This window comes from Python bivittatus, unplaced genomic scaffold (assembly GCF_059951505.1).
Source record: "Python bivittatus isolate LINGU-HERP-01145 unplaced genomic scaffold, Pbiv_v1 ctg000070_np1212, whole genome shotgun sequence".
In the NCBI taxonomy this organism is placed as follows: domain Eukaryota; kingdom Metazoa; phylum Chordata; class Lepidosauria; order Squamata; family Pythonidae; genus Python; species Python bivittatus.
In genome coordinates this window covers 48,339,671-48,361,976 of record NW_028277034.1, presented here as the reverse complement: position 1 = coordinate 48,361,976, position 22,306 = coordinate 48,339,671, and the positions used below count along the sequence as shown (strand labels likewise).

The 22,306-nt window shown below is 37.3% G+C and overlaps 1 protein-coding gene across 2 annotated transcripts; it reads right to left on the bottom strand.

Annotated features, from left to right (window-relative positions):
• Positions 1–882: 882 nt before the first annotated feature.
• On the bottom strand, positions 883–22,190 carry HELQ (helicase, POLQ like). 2 transcript variants are annotated; one of them, XM_007437110.3, is made up of 18 exons: positions 21,668–22,189; positions 19,120–19,798; positions 15,524–15,702; positions 15,091–15,291; positions 13,457–13,529; positions 12,553–12,650; positions 11,748–11,846; positions 10,857–11,002; positions 9,728–9,967; positions 8,606–8,747; positions 7,813–7,917; positions 7,396–7,618; positions 6,925–7,082; positions 5,195–5,293; positions 4,284–4,457; positions 3,646–3,759; positions 1,659–1,793; positions 883–1,061 (listed from the first exon to the last, which is right to left on the bottom strand). In XM_007437110.3, exons 1-18 carry the CDS (start codon positions 21,845–21,847, stop codon positions 984–986), a joined length of 3,123 nt encoding a protein of 1,040 aa, XP_007437172.2. In that variant the 5' UTR covers positions 21,848–22,189; the 3' UTR covers positions 883–983. The 2 variants fall into 2 exon arrangements, 1 of the variants encoding a protein (XP_007437172.2); XR_456486.3 differs by lacking the exon at positions 883–1,061 and having other exon boundaries at positions 4,284–4,393; positions 21,668–22,190.
• Between the last annotated feature and the right edge of the window lie 116 nt (positions 22,191–22,306).

Below are 22,306 nucleotides of genomic sequence, written 5' to 3'. Positions count from 1 at the left end.
GTTCTGCCTTGGCTTCTATCAAAAATTCCAGAAATGATCTGGGGAAGAGTTGCTTCTTTTGAACCAATTAAAGCTATACTTCTCTATAGACATACATGGGAAGGAAGAGTTTGCAACTTTTGGAGTCATCCCTGTTAGCTTTCTTCCAGCACTTTTGTTCTGATCTTTTTTTTTTAAACATTTCCACATTCCCTAATAAAACTGAATATATATCTTAGTATGTGAATCCGGCCATCACATTTAGCCACTATGTGGGTGGTTTGTCTTGAGCCAGTATACTGTGTAAACACAGTCATTGTGGTTTATTAATAATGGATTATAGTTTAGTGTGTTGTGCAAATAGAGCCTCTGTGGGTGTGTGGTTTTGCCTGTATTTGTATTGCTATCTTTTAATAAAATCTGTATGCTTTGCCTCTATGTTTTTCAGACTTCTTTGAGATGGGTTTTTTGGTTAACAATCATAATTTACTCAACTAATCCAATTAATTAGCACAGTATACCAAACCATGAACTAACCATATGACCTGATTTTGCATGGTACCCTATGCTAAAATATGGTTGGCTAGTTTGTGGTACTAATATATTGTGTGAACATAGCCAGGGGTTAGTTACCCAGATAGAAAAAACTATTTGAAAGCATATTTGATATATAATTTAGCAAATAACTTCCCAACATCATCTTGTTAAGAGTCATGAAATTAATTAAAAAGTGAAATGATAATGAAAACATGACATTGAAATGAAATGCAAAACAAATCATGTCATTAATGATAATCTTTCTGAAAGATAAAAGATATAATTCAGATTGCAAAAAAACCCCATGCAATTTCATTATGTATGGAACAGAAAACATACTGATGAATTTTTGAAATATTTTCTGACGTATAAGCTTTATTACATTAATATTTACAGTAAGTACAAGCAATGATCAGGATAGAAAATAATCTTTTGATTCGCAGATTCATATAGGAAAACAAAAAGCCTCATGGAACATCTGTGGGTATTCTCAGTAATTCTTCAACTTCTTGTTGTAAAGCCTCAGTCTTTTCAGCAAGGACCATCTGCATCCAAAGACAAAAAAGTCAAATTATTTTTTTAATGTATTGACTGTGTATCTGAAACTACATAGCTCCCAAGATGACATATATTTATTTCTTAGAAGGATCACTGGGAGCAGAGACTAGACTGAGCCTTAATTCTTATGAGGCCTCCAACTTTATTTTCTTCCAGATCAATCAATGCCTGCATTTAGATTAAAAAAAAAACAAGCACTACACTTATTTTACTTGTAACAAAGGCAAAATCTGCCATCTATTATACCTGATCCACAATCAACACACGCACCCTGCAGGGATCCTTGCAACAGATAAGATCCCCACTACCTATCTTCTACCTGTCATAACAAGGGGTGCCTTTTTTTTAAAGTAGCACACACAGCTCATCACAGATATCAGCAGATGTTTCTCCAAAACAACACTGGATTTCACCCCAACAGTCCCAAATCCACAAGGCTCAGGATAGCTATTTAAATGATGACAGAATGGCTACCTGCCAAAGATAAAGATTATCTTTCATCCTGAGTTCCATTGAGGGCTACATAAGACCATTCCCACTCAAACAGCAGTTGGTTCAGAGTGTTTCACTGCATCTTTATTTACCTTTGCAGATGAAACTATTTTTCTGGCCTGAGTTCTGGACAAATGCACAACAGTCTTGACTAGAACTTCTGGATCTGCATTGGCCAAATGAGCTAAGGTTTTATAGCCCAAGTTGTAGAGTTGCCTGGCTCGAGCCTGTGAAGCAATGGGGAAGCTAATTAAAGGAAAGGGTTAACAATGGATCAAGACATTAGATAACAGGCCTCTGTGGTTACCCTCTTATAATGAATAGCCAATGATTAACTCTGCCCCCAAACTGATTATGTGCCATCAAGTTGGTGCTCACGCTTAAGAACCACACAGACAGACCTCAAGTACTGCCCCTTTTTTGTATATCAGTGTTGTCCAAACTTGGCCACTTTAAGATGAGTGGACTTCAACTCCCAGAATTCCCCAGCCAGCATGGCTGGCTGGGGAATTCTGGGAATTGAAGTCCACTCAAAGTGGCCAAGTTTGGACAACACTGTTGTATATCATTCTGTCATCCCTGATTTTTTTGAGAAAATAGGTAATTTTTGTTCAGTGTTATGTTTTTTGGGAACTCTGTAATACAAAATGAGCATATGATCCAAATGTTAGTTTGAAACCCAAGGCTCTGAAAATGTTTTTATTTTGCTACTATATGTTAGGAGATTATGAGTGGAGATTTATGGGGAACATGCAGAAAATACTTTATCAAATTTTTACTAGAGTTTTCCTTTGTCTTCTTCTAACACTTTATGGAGACTAAGATAATTTCTACTGTACAAGGTGGTAAAGACCGCATTAAAGAATATGCAGAAGGCAGTTACACTTTGAAGAGTTGTTGCAGAGCCATCTTTAAACTGATCAACAGTTTCTACTGAAGTTAAAACATGGTCATAAAAGCAATGACGATGTTAGAATTTTCTCATGGGAAGAAGTGCAGCTTGTTATCTTCAAAACAATGTTTAGGCTAGAAAAGCAAGTCATGTGTTTTTTATATTATTGTTAGTTGGTACATATACTGCTATACTGCTATTTACTGCCACCTATTGGCGTCTGTTATTCAAGGGGTGGCAATAAAACGGGAGGATTATATGCCCAGCTGCTCAGTAGGGTTTTAGCCATCATGTAGTCAGTTTTTATAGGTTATGTAGTAGTAACTAATAACCAAGTAGTGTACCTCTTCTCTGAGAGTTTTTGGCTAGAGACTTTGTTATACTTGTGTAGTGGATAAGTCTTGGATGCCACATATATGAGAAGAAGTGATTTTTTCCTATATTTAGCATGAAACTTGTATTTTATGTAGTTTGTATTTTTATCAATAAACAACGAGATATTTTATATTTTCTGGCTGGATTTCTTTGGAGAACAAGATATGGACATTGCATTTTTTCAATCTCTCTAATGCTGGTGTATTTTTTTGTGGCCATTTCCTGGGAGTATTGCTGCACTCTGCACAACAGACGAAACATAATGTTACTAGTGTCATTTTCTCCACTTAGTTAGAGAGCTGTTTGCTGCTAGGATTACTTCAAGAGCATTGCACAATCTCAGTAGTATTTATTTCAAAATGATATGAAAGGTGTGCATTTATTCAAAGAACAAGAAGCACTCAAAGAACTATTTCTGTGCAGCCTACAACAGACCTACGATGACTCTCCACTGAAAAATAAATAGCTGCCAGTATCTATCTTCACCCTGATCTGCAAAACAGAATTTGATCTCCAGCAGCTAACAAGGCAAAAGTAGGCTTGCTGCAGCAGAAGCACCCAAATCAAGACACTTCCGAATTCAGCTGTAGGATTTACACTGAAGGCGCTTGCCAACGTGCCATTCCTCTGCCTGCAACTGGAAAGTTCCAGGCAGTAGGGCCAACCCGAAGAAATTGTAGAAGTCATCCTTATATTCTGCTTGGATTTCTGAAAATCCTCACAGTTAACCCATTTTTAAAAATAATTCAAACCCCCTGCCTTCATCCAAGTGTACTGAATGAGTTTTTCTGTCAAATTAAAGTTTTACTAACCTCTAAAACTCCTGCTACCTCCATAAGAGGGATAAGTTCTGCTTTAACACAATAGGTTAATCTCTTGCTAAGTTCTGGCAGGAGAGCTTTATAAACCCAAAACTCATCCAGTTCCTGTAAGAAAACATTAACAACATTTCTGTTGGTCAGTTTTATTTAGAAAGTTATCAATCAAACCCTGCCCAGTTTCTTCTCTTACTGTGATCCATTAGTTGTAGCTAAATTAATGTTTACAGTGGATAAAAGCAATAAATTGGGCCCTACATATCTGGATGCAACACTGTGATAACACAGAATCTTTCACTTCATGACCTGATAACAAAAGAAATAACCAGCTGTAGGAGAATGTCAGTACATCATTTGCTATGGGTTAATACATATCAGAGTGATTTGTTTCAAAATGAGATATACAGAATTGCAAGATGCCTATGAGTCTGTTACAGTATTTATTTGAAAAATGGGAGCAAAGTAATGTACTGAAAATTGGTTCTGAATTTAAGAAAGGAAATTGTATGAGATGATTACCAAAAAATTATAACTAAATTACACACACACACACACACACACACACACACACATATATATGAGAAAATGAATGTTTTTGTTTTCCAGTGAATTATTTAGCTGTTGTACATTACCTCACAAAAATGCAAAACTGAAGAGGAAAATGAAGCCGCTGAATTAAGAAGAGTCTGAACAAATCCTCGTGATATATTAAATTTTTCTGCCACATTCCATATGTTGGTCTCTTTTAACAAGGAATGAAGGATGAAGGACAAGTAAAGTCTATTAACAGTATTACTATCCAGTTCCTAAGAAGATATCAAGTTTATGAAGAAATTGAAAACAGCATAAAATCTTTTGCAACCTTCTATTTCTTTAAGTTCGTTAAATAATTACAGTGCATCTCTACATTTCTCAATTCCTATGCTTACATGAAGCATGCATCTAAGGGACATAGTTACACACATTCCCAACAAAGTATTTGCAATATAAATAATGGAAATATTATAACAATATATCTTACTGTAGAACTTTTCTGCTGCTCTTCAAAAAGATTACAGTACAATTAAAAACACTTATTTTCCTGCTAATTCATGCTACATGTACAATATCAAATGACTTCATTTTATTCTTTTTATGTTTGTACTACTCTTAGATAATGCATGTATAAGATTACAATTGAATTCCACCTTTTCTTCCAGGAAGTAAAGGCAGTGTATCTGGTTTTCCTCTCTCCCACTGTATCCTCCCAACTACAGCTAGAGCAATAATGACAATCCCCAATGAGTGTCACCCCATGAGTTTTATGGCACATTAGGATGGAGATTTCAACATGGGATTCTCTAATGTTTCAAGAATCCTTGCAATATTTTCAAAGCTCTCTTATTTAACTGTTGCTGCTTTAACAAGGAGCTTCAATAGCAAGAGAAAAGGGGGAAGGGGAAGAGGACGAAGAGAAACCTATAGTTACTGAAATAAATAATCACAAAGGTATTTTCCAGTGGTCATTCAGATACACTGTATAGTAAACAAATCTTTCTCTTACATTCTTGATGGCTTGTCCAGATGCCTTTTTGGTAATAAAGCTCTCCGGCACTCCAACAACGCTTGTCACTTGTTGTTCTATTAGGCTTAGTTGACTGTACTAAGTAAGTAAGTAAAAAAGTAAATAAGTATAATCAGCTCAGGCCTAAAGCTAAGCAAATAGAAAATACAGGACACAATCTCTCCTATTTTAACATGAGAAATACGAATACTGAGCCCAGTTGTACTTATTTCCATTCTGGCTCAAGCAGGGATGAATGCAAAGATATGGGCATCCTGCTGGGAAGGAGAGGCCCCAGGTCCCCAGAATGCCTAACCTCCCTCTTCCTGGAACATACATTTTTCAAAGGATGAATATGCTGAAAAAGAAGTAGGAAGAAAATGCAGGGCCACCAAGTCACATTCAATCTATGCTTATGACATGTAAAGTCATGAACAACTTGAGACCAGAATTATGGTGGGATTGTTTCATGCCCTGGATTTGAGGGCTTCCTGGGTGAATTTTCACAGGTCGATTCACCATGAACAGACTGACCCACTGGCTGAAAAGAGAGAGAGGCAACCCGTCCCCTTTCTGCAGCTCTCAGAGCCGCAGCCCCTCTCCAATTCCCATTACGCAACATATTTGCTTTCTTGATTACCAAGATCATCGGGAAGCTCCTGCTGCGTGTGTTGAGAGAGGCAGAGTATGCTGCCCGTTCCCAGAGGATCTGGGTGGCTAACAATGTCAACATTAAATAATACCCAGAAACATATTAAAAAATAACAAAATCAAAAAAGATAAAAACCAGAACCTAGAAACATTGTGTACCTGCGAACCTCACCTTCAGCTATAATATACCTGCCTCCTGTACAAGACAGAAGCAGTAAGTCTTTTCCTGATGCTCCAGAGGGATGAAGCAGACTGAATTTCTGCTAGGAAGGATTTCCACAGAATAGGAGCAGCTACTGAAAGTGGCTGCTTTTGAGACCCTGGCAGGTGGCAATCCTGCAGGTGAACCTTCTCAGTGATGGCACTGGCACTCTGAAGCGCCTGTCCCTCTCCCCCAAGTGCATAAGGAAGCCCTAGTTCTTCACCCTGGGCTTTTCTGCATGGTTCTTGGATGAATGATCTGAGTTTTTGTTCTCCTCATCTTACCTCATCGTTTTAATGAACCTGGGTTTCATGGCAGTGTTTTACCATTTTAATCATTGTATTTCAGTTTTTGACTTGTAAACTGCTTTGAGATGTGATTGTATGGGAATGGCATATACATGTATTCAATAAATAAACATTGAGCCCTTTGTTTAATACTTCATATACTCTTTCCCTAGGAAATAAAAGACTTATGATGTATATGGTAGACATCTGAATGTCTGCATAAAATCTCTTAATTTTTAACTTCTAATGTAAGACAAAAAATAAGTATCTCCCACCAGCAAAGGAACTTTTAAAAGATCTAAATCCTGTATGTGTGTGATCTTAATTTCTTTACTTCAGCTCCTTTGGTATCATAATATATGAAACAATCAATTTCATTTATAATGGGGGTGTGAAAGAGAACAAATAAACACACACTTTTTGTTTAGGCACAGAGGCTATTAAAAAAACAACAACAAGAATCTCTTCCCAATGAAATTTAATACCACACAAGAGAGTTTAATTATCCTGGTGTTGTTAAGAACACTCCTTTCTATTATGCAAGACCCAAGAAGAAAATACCCAATGATGCTTTTTTGGAAGTATCTTACCTGTTTAAAATAGACCATCCAGTTTGGGCTACACTGAGGAATCATATCGTATGGCGTTATCAGATAGATCAAATGAAGACAGCTTTCAAGCATTAGTCCCTCAAGTCCTTTCTTCAAGTCTGCATAGAGGGTGTCACAGTATGCCAGTTCAATTGAACCTAAGAAGGTTTAAAATTAAACATCACGTGCACTCCGTTTCCCGAGGTGAGTAGAAGCATCCATAGGATCTGGTCTTTTTGTTAAAACAATGAAAACAGCATCATTCTATAAGCTCCACCCTTTCGTATATGCACGCGGATCACTATGCATGTACAAAAGGGGTGGAGTCTGCATTGCCCCATCACTTTCAGCACTTGCTCCCTCCACCCCCGTGATCTCCCTGCAGATGCTTTTGGAGGTGACCACTTCATTCTGCTTATTGGTAAGGCTGATTCTGCCTTACTGCATCTTAACCGATAACGTGTCTTTTACCTTTGTATGTAGCCCGACCCAGCTGAGTGATCCCTAGATTATATTGACAGTTCTGTTCACTGTCAGAGCTTTCTTTCTCTTTCAGCAGCCCGTTTTGTTTCAGCCATTGTAACGCTTCCATAGTTATGTCCCGCAGGCTCTTCTTCTTAGGTAGGAGCTGTGGCTGTACACTAAGTAAGGTTGCACACATGAATTGGTAAATTTCCTCAGGATTGTTTGCTATCTGTAATAGAATATCATAGGTCAAATATTAAACTAAGACTAACTAAAGGCTTAGTTTGGGAGAAAAACAATCCACAGCCATGAAAGAAGAGAATTTTATCAGTAGCTATTTTACTTCTAAGTTCTTGCTCCCCAACTGCTCTCTTTGATATATCTTTAAAGTACTGTAGCTGACAATTAACATTTTAGAATTACCTTTAAGCCAACCACCGATAAGAGTAAGCTTCGGATGCCCTTGTTGAATTCAAGCAGAAGAGTGCTGTAACAGCTTTCTAGGGGACTGGCTATTAAATTTCGAACCTTAAAACAAGTTTACAGCATGTATTAATGAAATATTACAACTGTGAATGAAAAAGTTATGATTATATCATGTGTATATAATGTTACAGAATGCCTGCTCTATTATATCCTAAGAGCATTATTTAATCATATCTCTTGCAACTAATGCCTTGTTCTGTATTGTCTCACTAATCCAAGTCATCTATTGTTAGGAATATTATCTTCTCAGAGGTAGCCCCATGTTTCTGCAGTATCTTTCCCTCAAGACATATCACTGTGCATTATTACTTGCTTTATAGCAACTATTGTAATACCAATCTATTCAAGAAAATGTGGGGGGATAGAAAATAGGGACTGCTCTTGAGTTTTTGTGATGTGGGACAGCTTCGCTGTTTTAATTAATCAATAAAAACAATTGTCCTTAAAGGCCACGATCCCATCCTAAAATGATGAAAACAGGGCACACTTTCTCCTAAAGCAAAGAAGCAAGCATTTGTAAACTTAGATTATGATGTTACCTGGCAGTGACATAATTATGAAGAACCCATTTGTTCTTATAAGTAAAACTGACCTTGAATATACTTACTAAAAGAAGAAACAAATTATTTCAGACCAAGGCCTCATACATATGATCTCCTCCCACTACTATTTAATCAATTAATCCTGATGATTTAGAAATCTCAACATGGCCATTCTTTTCACTTGTTACCAGTTCTTTGTCTTTCTCTTGCACAATCAGAATACTTTCACCAGTGTTGTCAATGCCAGCACGACCAGCTCGGCCAATCATCTGTTTATACTGGTTCTTCTTCAAGAACTCTGTAGCAACATATGGTGCTCTTAAAATAACCCTATGGAATCAATGAACATCTACTTTAATTACTTCTCAGATATATCCAAAATTTATCTTTCCTCATTAAGGAAAAGTGTTTGAAAATACTTTTATTGCTTTTATGGTAAATGTTGCAAAAAGAAGATTTTACTGAACATTCTTCACCAACATATGAATCATACAATATTTGAAATTATAAATACTAAAATAAACAAAAATAACCTCAGTAGAAAGCAGAGCCTTCTTTTGGAATGCTTGAAATGCATACCACTTCACCAATGATTGACTGAAATGGGGTATGCTAAGTCACAAGAACACTTAAATCAAACCAAGTCTTTACTTCAGTATGCATTTATTCTGGAATAAAGGCAGACATAGTTGCATTGTGAAACCCACTATCCCAAAATGCCAGCACACGGACCATCATTTCATGTGGCCCAACCGGTGATTAGATGTATTTAGGGAGGACAAGGCTAGGAACAGTTGTTGGAGTTACCCCTTGCATATTTCCTACGAGGGAATATGTGCAAAAGGGGGATACGGACTTCTCTTCTATCAGAATACTGAACTAAACAGAACTTTTGATTTTTTTAAAAAGCAAGATAAGCTGTGCTCAAATAGTACTTATCAATGTTTAAGTTGGTAACTCTCTTTCTAGTTCATATTGTTTCAGACTTCTGTTGGGAGTCGCATGACTGAATGTCTGTCTCTAAATAATTCCCTGCAAATAACAAAATAGCATTCAGGGAAAGATTTGGTTCTAATCTCTAGTTTTTAATGGGTATGGATGTTTTTTCTTTTTTTAAAGTTAAAAGAACACTGAATCATTAGAATTCCCCCAGCTGCTGTTTGGATATTCGGATACTTAAGGAGCATAGCTCAGCCCTTGTGCTGGGCCCCAAGATCTCTTTGTGGATTCATGCATCTTAGTGAAAGAAATGTTAGAATTTTTGCCATATTTCACATGATGAACATAAAAAGAAAAGCCAGTGCTATAACCTTCGAGCTGGCAGGTTAACTCCAGCGGCAAGCGTAGATGTGCAGGTTAGCAGACAGAGGAGGCCTGAGGAATAAGCTGCTTCTATACATTTCCGTTCATCGCTGGTAAGACCACTGTGGTGATAAGCAATTCCAAATGGAATAGTCCGTTTCAAAACTGGGCAAAGTTTTCCACTGCAGATGTTTCTTAACTCTTTTAGAAGAGTATGTTTTTCTTTCTCCTTAATCTTTTTAAGGTCTCTAGGGAAGAAAAAGTAATATTAGACAATACATTCCAGCTTGGGACTTTGTACACAAGCCACTTTTGCTTCAAACATAACTAGTTGTTTTCATCTAGGATGGATGAGGAATGATCAATTACCTCACCTCACCAAAAGAAAAAGTTCAAATGTATTCTTCTCCACTGTTTAGCTATGATTAAGAGACTGGAAATGTATCATGGAATATATGCTCTCCCTTCCCCATCCACATCCTGGATATGTTCCACATCCTGAATTTGAACCCAGCTTTAAATAATGGTTAAAAGTAAATCCTGGGTAATGTTAATCACCATGCAGACACAATATCAAACTGGAATAATGAAGAAAGAGTAGAGAGAAACCGCTCTTAAAGAGGGAGGACATCTGGCTGGATGTAACAATTTCAGGCTGACAAACTGTTTCCCAGGCTGACAAGTAGCAGAGTGCCTTTGTATTTCAACTTCCTCTTTAGTGTGCCCATTCCACTTTTCTGAAAGAGTGATAAAAACCAGTCTTGCAACTACACATCATAAAACACTCTAATTTCCAAAGTCAAGGCTGATTTGTGAAAGGAAAAGAAAGAAGGCATGGGATAGAAGAAAGCACTTGACCTGGTTTACTAGACTGTGAATTAGATCAATATGAGAATACTAGGAAAATGAGAAGAGGCCCAGTAGAGAACTATATTATTGGTTACAGATTACAGTACAGGTAATTTCCAGCCCTACACACCATTATTTCTATTCTTGGCATACTAGCATAAATGTACCCTGAAATACCTTACATTTGTTTAGGATGCAGATACAATACATCTGCATCAAATTAACACTGACATCAGGATATCCGTGAAAATGTTCATTGAGCAATTAAAGTGCATGTAGGAAATGTACCTGTTTATGTGTTTGCATATCAGTTCTGCTACATTTTCACAGTTCTTCTTAGTAGGACAGAAGACAAGGCAGGAGTACTTTGGAATAACCTCTGTGACCAATGCAATAAGATGATCAGGATCCATCTTCTGCAGATCACTAGAATACTAAAATATTAAGCAGCTTTATTTCTAAATGGAAGTAAATTTTGGATCTCAATTTGTCAAAGTATTCATGCTAAGCTTCAATATGTTTAATTAGATCTTTAGAAAGCAAATTATAAAACTGTCCCTAGATGATGCTTGTGTTTTAAATACTTGCTTTCAATGTGCTTAATCTATCAAATAATTTCTAAAAAGAAATACAAGATAGGCATTTGGTTCTTCAACATTTTACATCTCCCACCTTAGAATCAAGATCAGTAAAAGAGAACAATTAAATTATGTGCAAAAAGTATTGAAATCATTTGAAAATTAAGCATACATTGTTTACATATGATATTTTAGAGCAGGGGTTCCTAAACATTTTGCCATCACACCTCCCTTTAGTGTAATCTTAATGGACACACCTTCCCTAAAAACCCAAACACAAATGAACACAAATGAACAATGAAAACAATACAATGAAACTTTATTTTTTAATAAAGAAGACATAAAAATTAAAAGAGGCAAAGTTTGTGCCTCCTTCATCACTATGTAACTCACTCGAAACTAGTGTTTTGGGAAAGGTGGGAAAGGTTTTTCACACATCCCCTGGACTCTGTCTGCACCTCCCTGAGGGAGGTACACCTCACATTTTGGGAAACCCTATTTTAGAGACTATTATGGTGCTAGAAAATAATTTTGAAAAGGCTGTGGTTGAAAGTGAAGTTGCAAACTGAAAACGAAAGGTCTGCACATTTAGTCGCATTACCTTGAAATCAAGGAGACGTGAAAATGTAAGGCCATTTTCTGCTTTGCTGTCAGCTTCATAGATGCTGTCCTGTATTTTAACATATTCTTTTAGTTCAACCTATATTATGAAAAGTTGCATAGAATAATTAGATTACACTATGAATGTAATTGGGAAAGACTTTTTGAAAATAATGTTTTTACACTGCAATAACAGCAACTTAAACATCATATTTAAATCTTACCTTTCCTATGCAAGCCTAAGGGACATATATGGAGTTCTGTTATTTTTGTGCCCACAGCAACCTGATGAGGTGTTTAGGACTATCAGTGACTGGCCCAAATCACCAATGACCTCCATGACTGAGGACGTGAATCTAAATCTCCTTGATCTCAGTCCAACAACTGAACTACACAGATTTTTTTCCCCCACGAAGTACATCCATAGTTCTTGTTGCCTTTTTTAAAAATAGCACATGGATTGAGATACTTCCTAGTACAATACTAATTTTATTTAAGGTGGGCATTTTCCATATTGTTTTATTAAAAAACAACACCTTTATCTTTCTTTTTCTACACAGTTGTGACAAGTAAGCAAAACCATTTTTAGAACTTTGATCAAGGAAATATAAACATCAAACAGACTAACAACAGACTGAAACTTCATTTTCAAATCAATTTCCCCATTTTTTGCAAGGAGAATATGCCAGATTCTATGTAGAGCTTGAAAAGAAAATGCCTTTGCAATCACCATTCATTCAGCTCTGTCATTATGTAACATTTACTTCTTAGAAAGTTCAATACATTTTTTGAACTCAGTAACTTACAGGTCTGAAATTACTTGTGTAGAATTCTGCTTTCAGGAACTGCTGAAGGTCTTCAACATTTCTTAATGTTGCACTCATTCCAATGATCTGAGTTGTTTCTATGCAAAAATGAAACAAATCAGGCTTAAATGTTAAATATGCATACTTAAGAATTTAAATCTGCAAGAATCCCAATTGCAAACAAAAAATAGTAAAATAATATCAAGACTTCTTATATAAAAATATTACCACTATGCTTCTATCTCAGAATCAGTATGTTATAATTCTTTTCAACTACTGTATACTGAATACTATTTCAATAAAAGCAGTGTGAAATACTATATATTCCTGAAAGCCTCTGAGAGGACAAAAGTTCCTTATTCTAAAAGGCACATAATGAAATCTTCAAACGTAAGTCCATCATAACTAAGTTTCACTGAGATCAATGTAAATTACTTCTGAATATGCAGTCCTAGGAGTATCCGTAAACTTTATGCAACTTCTCTCTGCATGCATAGAAAGTGGTGACCAAACAAATTTCAAGATGCATAAATACACAAGAAGCTGACTTTTTTTTAGAATTATATTTTCCTTTTCTTGAAAAAAATACTAAGCCATGAATAGTTTATAAGCCAGAATTTGGCCAATGCTGTTTATAACACTTTATATGATGAACTGTACTATTATTCTCCCTACTCCCAAAGAAAGATTAGATAGGAGAAAAAAAATCTGTCTCCCTTACAATAATTTCAGCAAATTTAAGATAACCCTCTCATCTTAAGATACATTATTGGGGGAGAGTCTTCCTCTCAGGTAAATACAGTGTGTAGCCTTTTTTTAGGATTTTAGAATTCCCACAACTAATCTTCTTAACATAAAGTAAGTTCAGAATATGAATTCCAGATACTATACAGGGTTAACTTACTGCTTGCATACAAAATCTTTGAAAGGGTCATTTCTAGTATACCTCCACGACCACCTTCTCCAAGCATATGCAACTTTAAATGAGAAAAAGAACATAAAAATCACAAAACTCAGAAAATAATTTACTGAGTACTCAAAAACTGCCCAAATACTAATACTGTAAGAACAGACTCCTTTGATCTTTCTGCTATATATTGCAATGTCCATTCCCCCATCCCCATAAAGTTGGTGGCACAGAGTGTCTCCACTATATAGGAGACTGGAGAAGTTTAATTTCAAAGATCATTATCATAAAGCTTTGAAAAGTGTATTTTAGAAGAGTAATAGACTAATATTTCTGTTAAAATTTATTCCATTTAGTGTTGGCTAAGGCTGAAGACTGAACACAACTGAAACAACTGAAGCTCACAAGCCAGTGGATCCAGGATAAAACCAAGTCTGAAGATAACTGGAAATCATAGAGGCTTTTAGGAGTAGGTGCACACAAGATGGGATCTGGCTTCCAGTGATCTGTAAGTATGGGATGTTTCTGCTAGTCAATCCATGGCTATTGGTCATGATGACTGAACCTTCAGAATTACCACCACCAAAAACAGTCAGTGGAGCATCCATAAAAAATGGCTATTGCATCAAACCTTGTTTGTGACCTTTTCTATTTGGAGGGAAAAAAATGCTAGACTAGATGGACTTTAGACTTAACGTGGGTTTTCTTTTTATTGTGAATCAAATCACAGTGCCGGGACTTTCAGACGGTGGGGATGGTACTAAACTAAAAGTACCAATGGACTGAGAATGCTGCATAGACTTTCTTTTGATTTGGAGATAACAACTTTTAATGCCTAATGTCACATGGAGGGCTCATCCGTACAGCAGGGGCAAAATGCTCAAAGATGGAAGGAAAGTTTGCTGATTCAGAAAAACTCTGCCCTTGCAGCCTACCTTTTCTGACATCTCAGCAACAAGGCTGGTGTGTTGCTGACCTCACAGAAAGTAACACGGGGTACTTTCAGGGCAGTGACTGGCTCTGCTCTTCCCAAGCCCAGGCTAGCGAAAACAGTTCTGGGCATGGAAAGCCCTCCCTTCCATCTTTCCTTTTCCCTTTACACTTTTCCCTTGTATTTCCTTGGCTTTGCATCTTTCTTTCCCTATCACTTTTCCTTTAATCATCTGAGAGTTCCATTCTCCCTGAAGTATCTTTTTTCCCTTCTCCTTCCTCTTTAAAATAAACTACAACAGCAACAGATAAGACCTAGTGCAATGGAAATCATCTGGTAATAGCACTGTGATTGCAACTGTTCCAGAATGACATATGTGGTCTCCCCCCCCCACCCCACTGCAAGGCTCTTCCAAACTCAAGCTCCTTACAGAAAAGGTTTTACCATGTTTCATGTTTGAACTGGTATTGTTGTAGAATCAAGGGAGTAAAAAGCACTAAAATCTACATATTTGTAACATTACTACATTTTCCAAAAAACAATGATGCTAAACCATACTACCAAAGGAAATAATTAATTCCTGAAAAGAATAGATTTCAGCTTGTGAAAAGTCAAATTACCATAAATATAATCAAGAGCACAGTGTTAATTTTAAAAACAAGTTGCAAATACTAAATAATGTTAAGAAATTGTAACCAACCTCATCAACTACAACTAGACCCAGGGCATTGATTCTTCCTGTTTCTATCAAGGCATTCACCAGGCTGTGTCCCTTTTCGATAGTAGCAATGTACACAGATTTCTTTTGCCTTCTGTTGATTGGAGGAATCCTTCCTTTACTTCCCGCATATTCTTCAACCAAAAAACCTAGTTCCATTCCAAAACCACACAAACTCCCAACCTAGAATAAAAGCAAGAACATGAGGAAAAAATAATTTTACAATGTTACAATTTCACAATACTGTAGCAAATAAGATGCATTTATTTCCTCAAACTTCAGCCCACCCCAGTGCAATAGAACAGAAATCCCAGCTGTGCAAACACAGCATTTCAGCCCACAACTGGAACCCTAATGGGAATGGGAGTTAATCAAATGCAGTGATGCAAATGAATATAAAACGTGGTTTTCGCACCTTCTCTTGGACTAAAGCCACATAAGGCAGGATCATTAAAACATCCATTTGTTTGCAGAGTAATTCTCGAAGAATTAAAATTTCAGCGACAAGTGTTTTTCCACCACTGGTTGGCAAAGAATATATTAAGTTCTTTCGCTTTTGCAGGAATTCAGACATTAAACAATCATGCTGCCAGTCTGTAAAATTAAAAGGCATTTCTTATATTCCTTTCCTGTGTTAGCATTCATAGTGATTCATGATCAAAATGAATCTGTTTGGGGTTTCTAAGAAAACTTGTCAAACTACAGGTCCTTTAGCGAAAACTCAGTTAAAAATTGTATTATTTTATGAGCATCCATGGTTCTGGTAAGTACCTGGGCAACATTTAAAGAGAATCTGCTACTGAAGTATTAGTAGACATATGATGTCAATGTATTTATTTCAGTTTAAATATAACTGACATTGCACTGACAAAGCTGTGTAACTGTAATCAGTTTTGACGTCCATAGAACAGCACATCCAAGAGGCTTAATTAATTTATTTTCTGGTTATAAAAAATGTAAAATTAGTACTGTAGAACTGCAGCTCCTATGTGAGAGGATGCTATACTTAAATGAAAAAAAATGGGCTTGCATTTCATATAGATTCTATGGGGCTGCTGAAATGTAAACATGGAGGAATTTCAGCTTGGGTTTGGAAATTCAGTATGATAATCATGTTGGAATGAGCATGTTAAAGCCCCTATTCCACATTTTTCTAGTTGTACAACTTTCTATTGCAAGGATATATAGCTGAATATTGTTTTTTAAATTACCTTTCTAATGAGATCCAGGATAATTTCCCATGCTCATGGGAAGAACTTGTAGAAGAACTTTACTTGTGAATAATTAGTCAACATATAAAATTTCTTCCTTTGATGCAGAAGTGATTCAAGAGACTTATTGAATCACTTCTGCATCAAAGGAAGAAATTTTATATGTTGACTGATGTAAAAAACGTGTAACAAATGCATAGACTTGTGCGAATGAGCAGATATTGTGTTGAAGGCTCCAAGATTTTGAAAGCTGAAAACCTGGGATACTCTAAAATACCGACAAGATTTGAGATGTGATGCAAACAAAACCAAATTATTTTTTGTTTCTCAAAGAAGTGATCTTATAGAAAGTGATTTTACAGAATCATGTCTTTAGCTAGTTTAGATAGTTGTGACAAAGAAAAGCAGTATCACACAAAAGAACAATAGTAGGAAATGAATGATGGGTTTGAGTTTTACAGTTGAAAAATCCCTCTGTTATATCAAAAGCTGGGAGATTTTGTCGTGCTTATTCTTGGGACTTATGAAGAGATGGATAAACTTCCAGTAACACAGGAATGAATGAAAGCAATTAATTTGTTCTGCTTAATATTAATATTTTCATCTTCTAATAAAGACAGCTCAGGTTATTTCTAGCCCAGCTAACTTCCATCCATTGAGAGCCTCAGAGCTTTAAAATAGCAGGGGGAGATGGGAATCAAGACGGTGGGTGTCTATTCCATCAAATCTCTGCACCATATGTGCACTGCATCAGGAAAAAATGTGTAGCACATCAACCACATGGCTGCACCCACCATCTTGACTTTCTTGATCCACCCTGTGGACATCCCTGGCCACAGTACTAACCTAATGACATTTTTACACAAGTATTCTTCTTCTCATGTGCATTGTTTTAAGACAGAAAAAGTTGTGGTCTATTAGGGCAGTACAAAAGAATAAGGTTTGAATGTTCATTCATAGGAACAGACGAGGCCTGGCACATACCCTATAAACTCTTCATGTTGCTGTAATGGGCATAAGAAAAGCAGCACAAAATGAAATTTCTAAATGTGTAATAATGTAAATTCATAGCCTGCTGATTTACATTCTTAGGTATTAAAAAAGAATAAGGATTTGGAGACTGTTAAGCATTGTTTCAGGATGCGAACATATGAAGTATCGCTATTTTTAAAGCATCCAGCCAGTGATACATCAGCAGTTTCTTTATTCTTGTTGATCACAGATTGTATAACTGTGATCTGAGACAAACACTGGTAATTTCTTTTAAGTGCACTAAATCACACAACTGCAGTGAGAAAGGCAAAAACTTGAAAATGTATGTAATACTTGGCAAACTGAAGTACTAAATATGTTGCAACGAATATAAGTTTGGATTAATGTGAAAAAGCATTTGAACTTATTAGAAAAGATAAAAGCTTTATCATCAGCTCATGAATCATATCTTTGCTAAAGAAGACTATAGTATAGACTATTGCTTTTAATTGCAATATGACAGAATCTGCTTTCTAAAAATGCAGATGGAAGAAATCTGGCAGTCCACTCGACTTGTACTCTTCATATGCTCTTGGTGCGGGGACTCATGAGAAAGGAATTATATTCTAAAGGAAAGATCCGCAATGATTGAGAAACAAAAATCAATTTTCTCCTATTAGATCAGGAGGACCCAGAGGTAATACAGCAAGATTCTCCTATTAGCAAAAAGAGACACTGTTACATGAATGGAGTGAGTTTTTACAATGTTTAAAATGATATTATTTTTATTTGCAAGCTGTTCTCTGACTACAGGTAGTCGTCGACTTACGACCATTCATTTAACAATCACTCAAAATTACAACAGTGCTGAAAAAAATGACTTCCAATGAGTCCTTGCACTTACAACCATCACAGCATCCCCAGGGTCATGAGATCAAAATTCAGGCACTTGACAACTGGCATTTATTTATGACGGTTGCTGCATCTCAGGGTCACATGATTGCCATTTGCGACCTTCACAGGAGGCTTCTGACAAGCAAAGTCAACAGGGAAAGCCAGATTCACTTAATGACCATGTGATTCACTTAACAACTGCAGCAAAAAAGGTTGTAAAATCAGGCGTGTCACTTAATGACCACATTGCTTATCAATGGAAGTTCTCGTCCCAATTATGGTTGAAAGTCGAGGACTACCTACATAAGAAATTAACAAACTTACAGTAAGTAGATTATGGAGCTTATAATGCTAGAATGATCACTGAAATTACAAGTTGTTGGAACTGACTGTCACTGTGGATTTCCATCCTAAAAAATGAATTTCCTCCACATTTACATTTCATTAGTTCCATGTAATGTATGTACATTGAAAATCAAATTCTCATTTCATTAATTTTGTTACGATTTTTCACTATCACTATTAGTATAATTTTATAATTGTCACATGGGTTAGTGATTCTTTTTGTTTATATTTACCATAAACAATTAAACTGGTATGGATGAACTGGTCAATTGTTTTGTAAAGCACCAAAAGTCTTACAGATTCAGTGGTATATTTGTAGAATGAATGAATGAATCAATCAATCAATAGGTTCTTTTGGGTGGCTGCTTTGCCAAAGATGTCAGAACAAAGGAAAGCTAGCCTTCATGCTTTCTGCCCAACATTTCAGAGATTACTTCAATGGAATGAAAAGTCAGGCAACTTGAATATCTTATACAAATGTCAATCTAACAAATAAAATAATTCGGCTTCAGAAACAGAACGAGCAAAGATTGCACTGAACTGGAATTTATCATAGTAGGTTACAACAAACAGCGGTTGGTGGTATTACCATAAAGTTTCTCAATTCCTCTGATATGTAGAAGTAGCTCCTTGACTTTGGTGGGTAAGCCATAGAAAGGACCAATATCTACAAAAGCCAAGTTGTCAGCTCTCTCTGCAACGGCCATCTCTTCAGTTACAAGAGCTTCTTTCAGATGTTTGCTTTTAGAAACCAATGGAGCAGAAGATCTGGCATTCCCAGCCATCGCACTTTTGAGATGGTCTTTGAGACTGTTTCGCCTACCTGGCTCAAACAAAGCACTTCTCACTGATTCACAATCTTTTTTATTATTTTCTGTATCCCTGCAGTATGGTAGATCTGAGAACTCCATCTGACAGGGTATTTCTTTTATGACCGTTGCTTTCTGGGATGATGGGAGACTTTCTAAATGACTATCCTGAGCCTTTGAGCTATTATCCTGTTCGTTCGTTCTTTTCAAAGAGTCATATTCTCTTATGTTTCTGGAGCTAATCATAGTGTTTGTCACCTGTGTCACATTCTTGGCATACTTTATCTGAGTATCTCCGCCTACAGGCTGTACAGAAGTGCTGAGATCTAGATTGTCAGAATCTAGACCATCCCTACTAGAGTGTATGCACATTTGCTCGATATCATTAATTTCAGTTAAGAAAGAGTTGCTTCCAGAAAAGCTGTCACAGTCTGCAAACATACCATCACTGTCATAATACTGAAAGAAAAAGAAAGGTGAATGAGACTTTTGAATATTAAGCATTTTTATACAGGATGATAAAATATTCATTCTTTTGGTAAAACTTACAACTACTAGGATGAAATAGTATAATTACACCACAGTACAGTTTACAATAATCATAACAGCGTACCAAAATACAAATGACTTCTTGACCAAGACATTACTCTTTTTTAAAAAATCAAAACTGCCCTTATATCTTTAATAGCCTAACATGAGCAGTCAGCTGAACATTACAAGAAACTTCCTCTTTAGGCCAATTCAGGAACAGAATGAATTAGTGAAAGCACAGATTGGTGACATTTTTTTGGCCTGGAGATCACAGTACAGTACCCTCTTCAGCTACGTCTGAGAGTCTATAGAAGGCATGATTTGCCATGTTGTGATTAGAGCTTACACTCAGGTAAAGTTACCCAGCCTAAAAACCCTGTGATTAGGCATTTTAGCTTCTGCTAAAAGCTCTTCAGTAAAGTTTGTATTTTTAAACAACTATTAATTTAGGAACGCTTCTTTAGTATTTAATATTTGATCTACATCTTTTAGAGTTCTGTTTTGTAGCATTTTGTTTAAGAGCCTTGGTTGAAACATGGCACAAAAATCAACAATACTGTAACATAACACTGATTCCTATTTTCCTTAGATGTTCCTTCCTTGTATCAAATCTTAAGAATGATTTTTCTGTGGGACTTCACTACGTGCAAATGATGAGCAACATTTCTAGAAGACGCCACATTATGAAAAGTTGCTTTCAAGCCAAGGCATAAAACTTCCTGTTATTATTCTATAACGCTTTGTATACATGAACTCAGTAAAAATAAAATGTTATTGAAATATTAAGGAATTCTTTCCAGAGGCAAATTTGGCCATCCCTCACTCCTTCTTTCAGCTAACAACTACTCCATGCAGACTGTCTTTTTGTGGGTCTGTTATATTCTTTATTTTTCTTACTTTTCCAAAACGAACTGATTTCATTTTCGCATATGTTGTTTTTAAGCAGTCTTGCTTTTACTGTATTTGACTTTTTTTTCCAGTTTTCTTGTGAACTTCTTGTCTCCCTTAGCTGCTGGAATGCAATTTTCTTGCCAACAACCCAAAAGGGGGTTGCCAATTCTATTTCTGGACCTCTAGCTCAGGTCTTGTATTCCTAGCTGCTGAATAAAAACAACAACAACAAACCCACCACCAGCACAAGAGTCTCCCACCCTCAAGTCTCCATGGTTATTAGGTTAGCTGCATCATCATCGTCATCCTCATAACTGCCTATACCCTCAGATGCTACCTTAATAATTCTTAGGTCCTTGGTTAGGACTTGAATTTTAAGTTTTCACCAGTCTTTCACTGTGATTCTAATTGTAGGTTACCCAAATAGTAGTAGTAGTAGTAGTAGTAGTAAAAGGTGCCTTAGGTGCAATCCCAAAACATCTGGAGCACCACTTGAAGTCCATCATCGGCACTGACAAAATCACCATCAGTCAATTGCAAAAGGCATCTTTACTAGGAACAGCTTACATCCTGTGACAATACCTTTAACACCATCAAACAACATCTGCCTATCCCAGGTCCTTGGGAAGGACTCGAAGGGTGGATAAAAATGCCAAATCCAGTCTAAACATCTGGCTGTGCGACCACCACCACCACCACCGGAGTCTCCCAGCCTCAAGTCTGCTCTATTGCAGGCTTCCTCAACCTTGGCGGCTTGGAGATGTGTGGACTTCAACTCCCAGAATTCCCCAGCCAGCCATGCTGGCTGGGGAATTCTGGGAGTTGTAGTCCACACATCTTCAAGCCGCCAAGGTTGAGGAACCCTGCTCTATTGGATGCCCGAGGGAGGCCTGGAATCGGCAGTACCTCCAGCTTCGGTTTCTCCAGCGCTTCCTCGCCTTCGTCCGAGTTCAGTTTCTTGCGGGCCGGCGGGGAAGACAAGCGGGACCGGCCTCCGCTCTTACTGCCGGGCGAATCCGCTCCGTGGCCTGGCCGCCGCCGCCTTTGCTCCTGCATCCTTCTCCTGACGATCCCACCGCCCTCCATGGAGAGCGGTATAGCCCTCGCTGGGTTCCCCCCGCCCCGGGTCAGCCGGTGCTGCGCCAGACGGGCAGGTGGCGAATTGAGCCGCTTCTCACGAGGCGAGGCAGCGGCTCCATTTACTCTCGTGCCCCCCTCTCCCGGAAATGGAACCGCCCGCTTCTGAGCGAGGACTGTACCATCTACTAGAAAAAGGGTGCAGGTTTTCTTTGACGCGGGAACCCGAGAAGTCACTTCCTGCCCTCGCGCATCCTATTGAGGGTGAGCCCATGAGCTTCCAATGAGTGAACTATAACTCCCGCCATCCCTCACCTAACCGCAGGGGCTGATGGGACTTCAGTTTGACAATTTACACGGGGGCATGAAATAAAGAGAACTGGGATGAATCACGTGATGTTATGACGATAGATCGCCATGATTGGTTGCGCGGAAGCGACTTCCTTGGGAGGATACCGAACCGTATGG

Bases quoted from the DNA above. Each gene is read 5' to 3' on its own strand.
- HELQ (XM_007437110.3), bottom strand. From the start codon at position 21,847: ATGGAGGGCGGTGGGATCGTCAGGAGAAGGATGCAGGAGCAAAGGCGG. The intron at 12,651-13,456 runs GTAAGTTAACCC...ATTTTTGCATAG, and splicing joins AAAGATTTTGTATGCAAGCA to AAACAACTCAGATCATTGGA. The intron at 7,083-7,395 runs GTAAAAGACACG...AAACCTTCTTAG, and splicing joins GGGTCGGGCTACATACAAAG to GTTCAATTGAACTGGCATAC.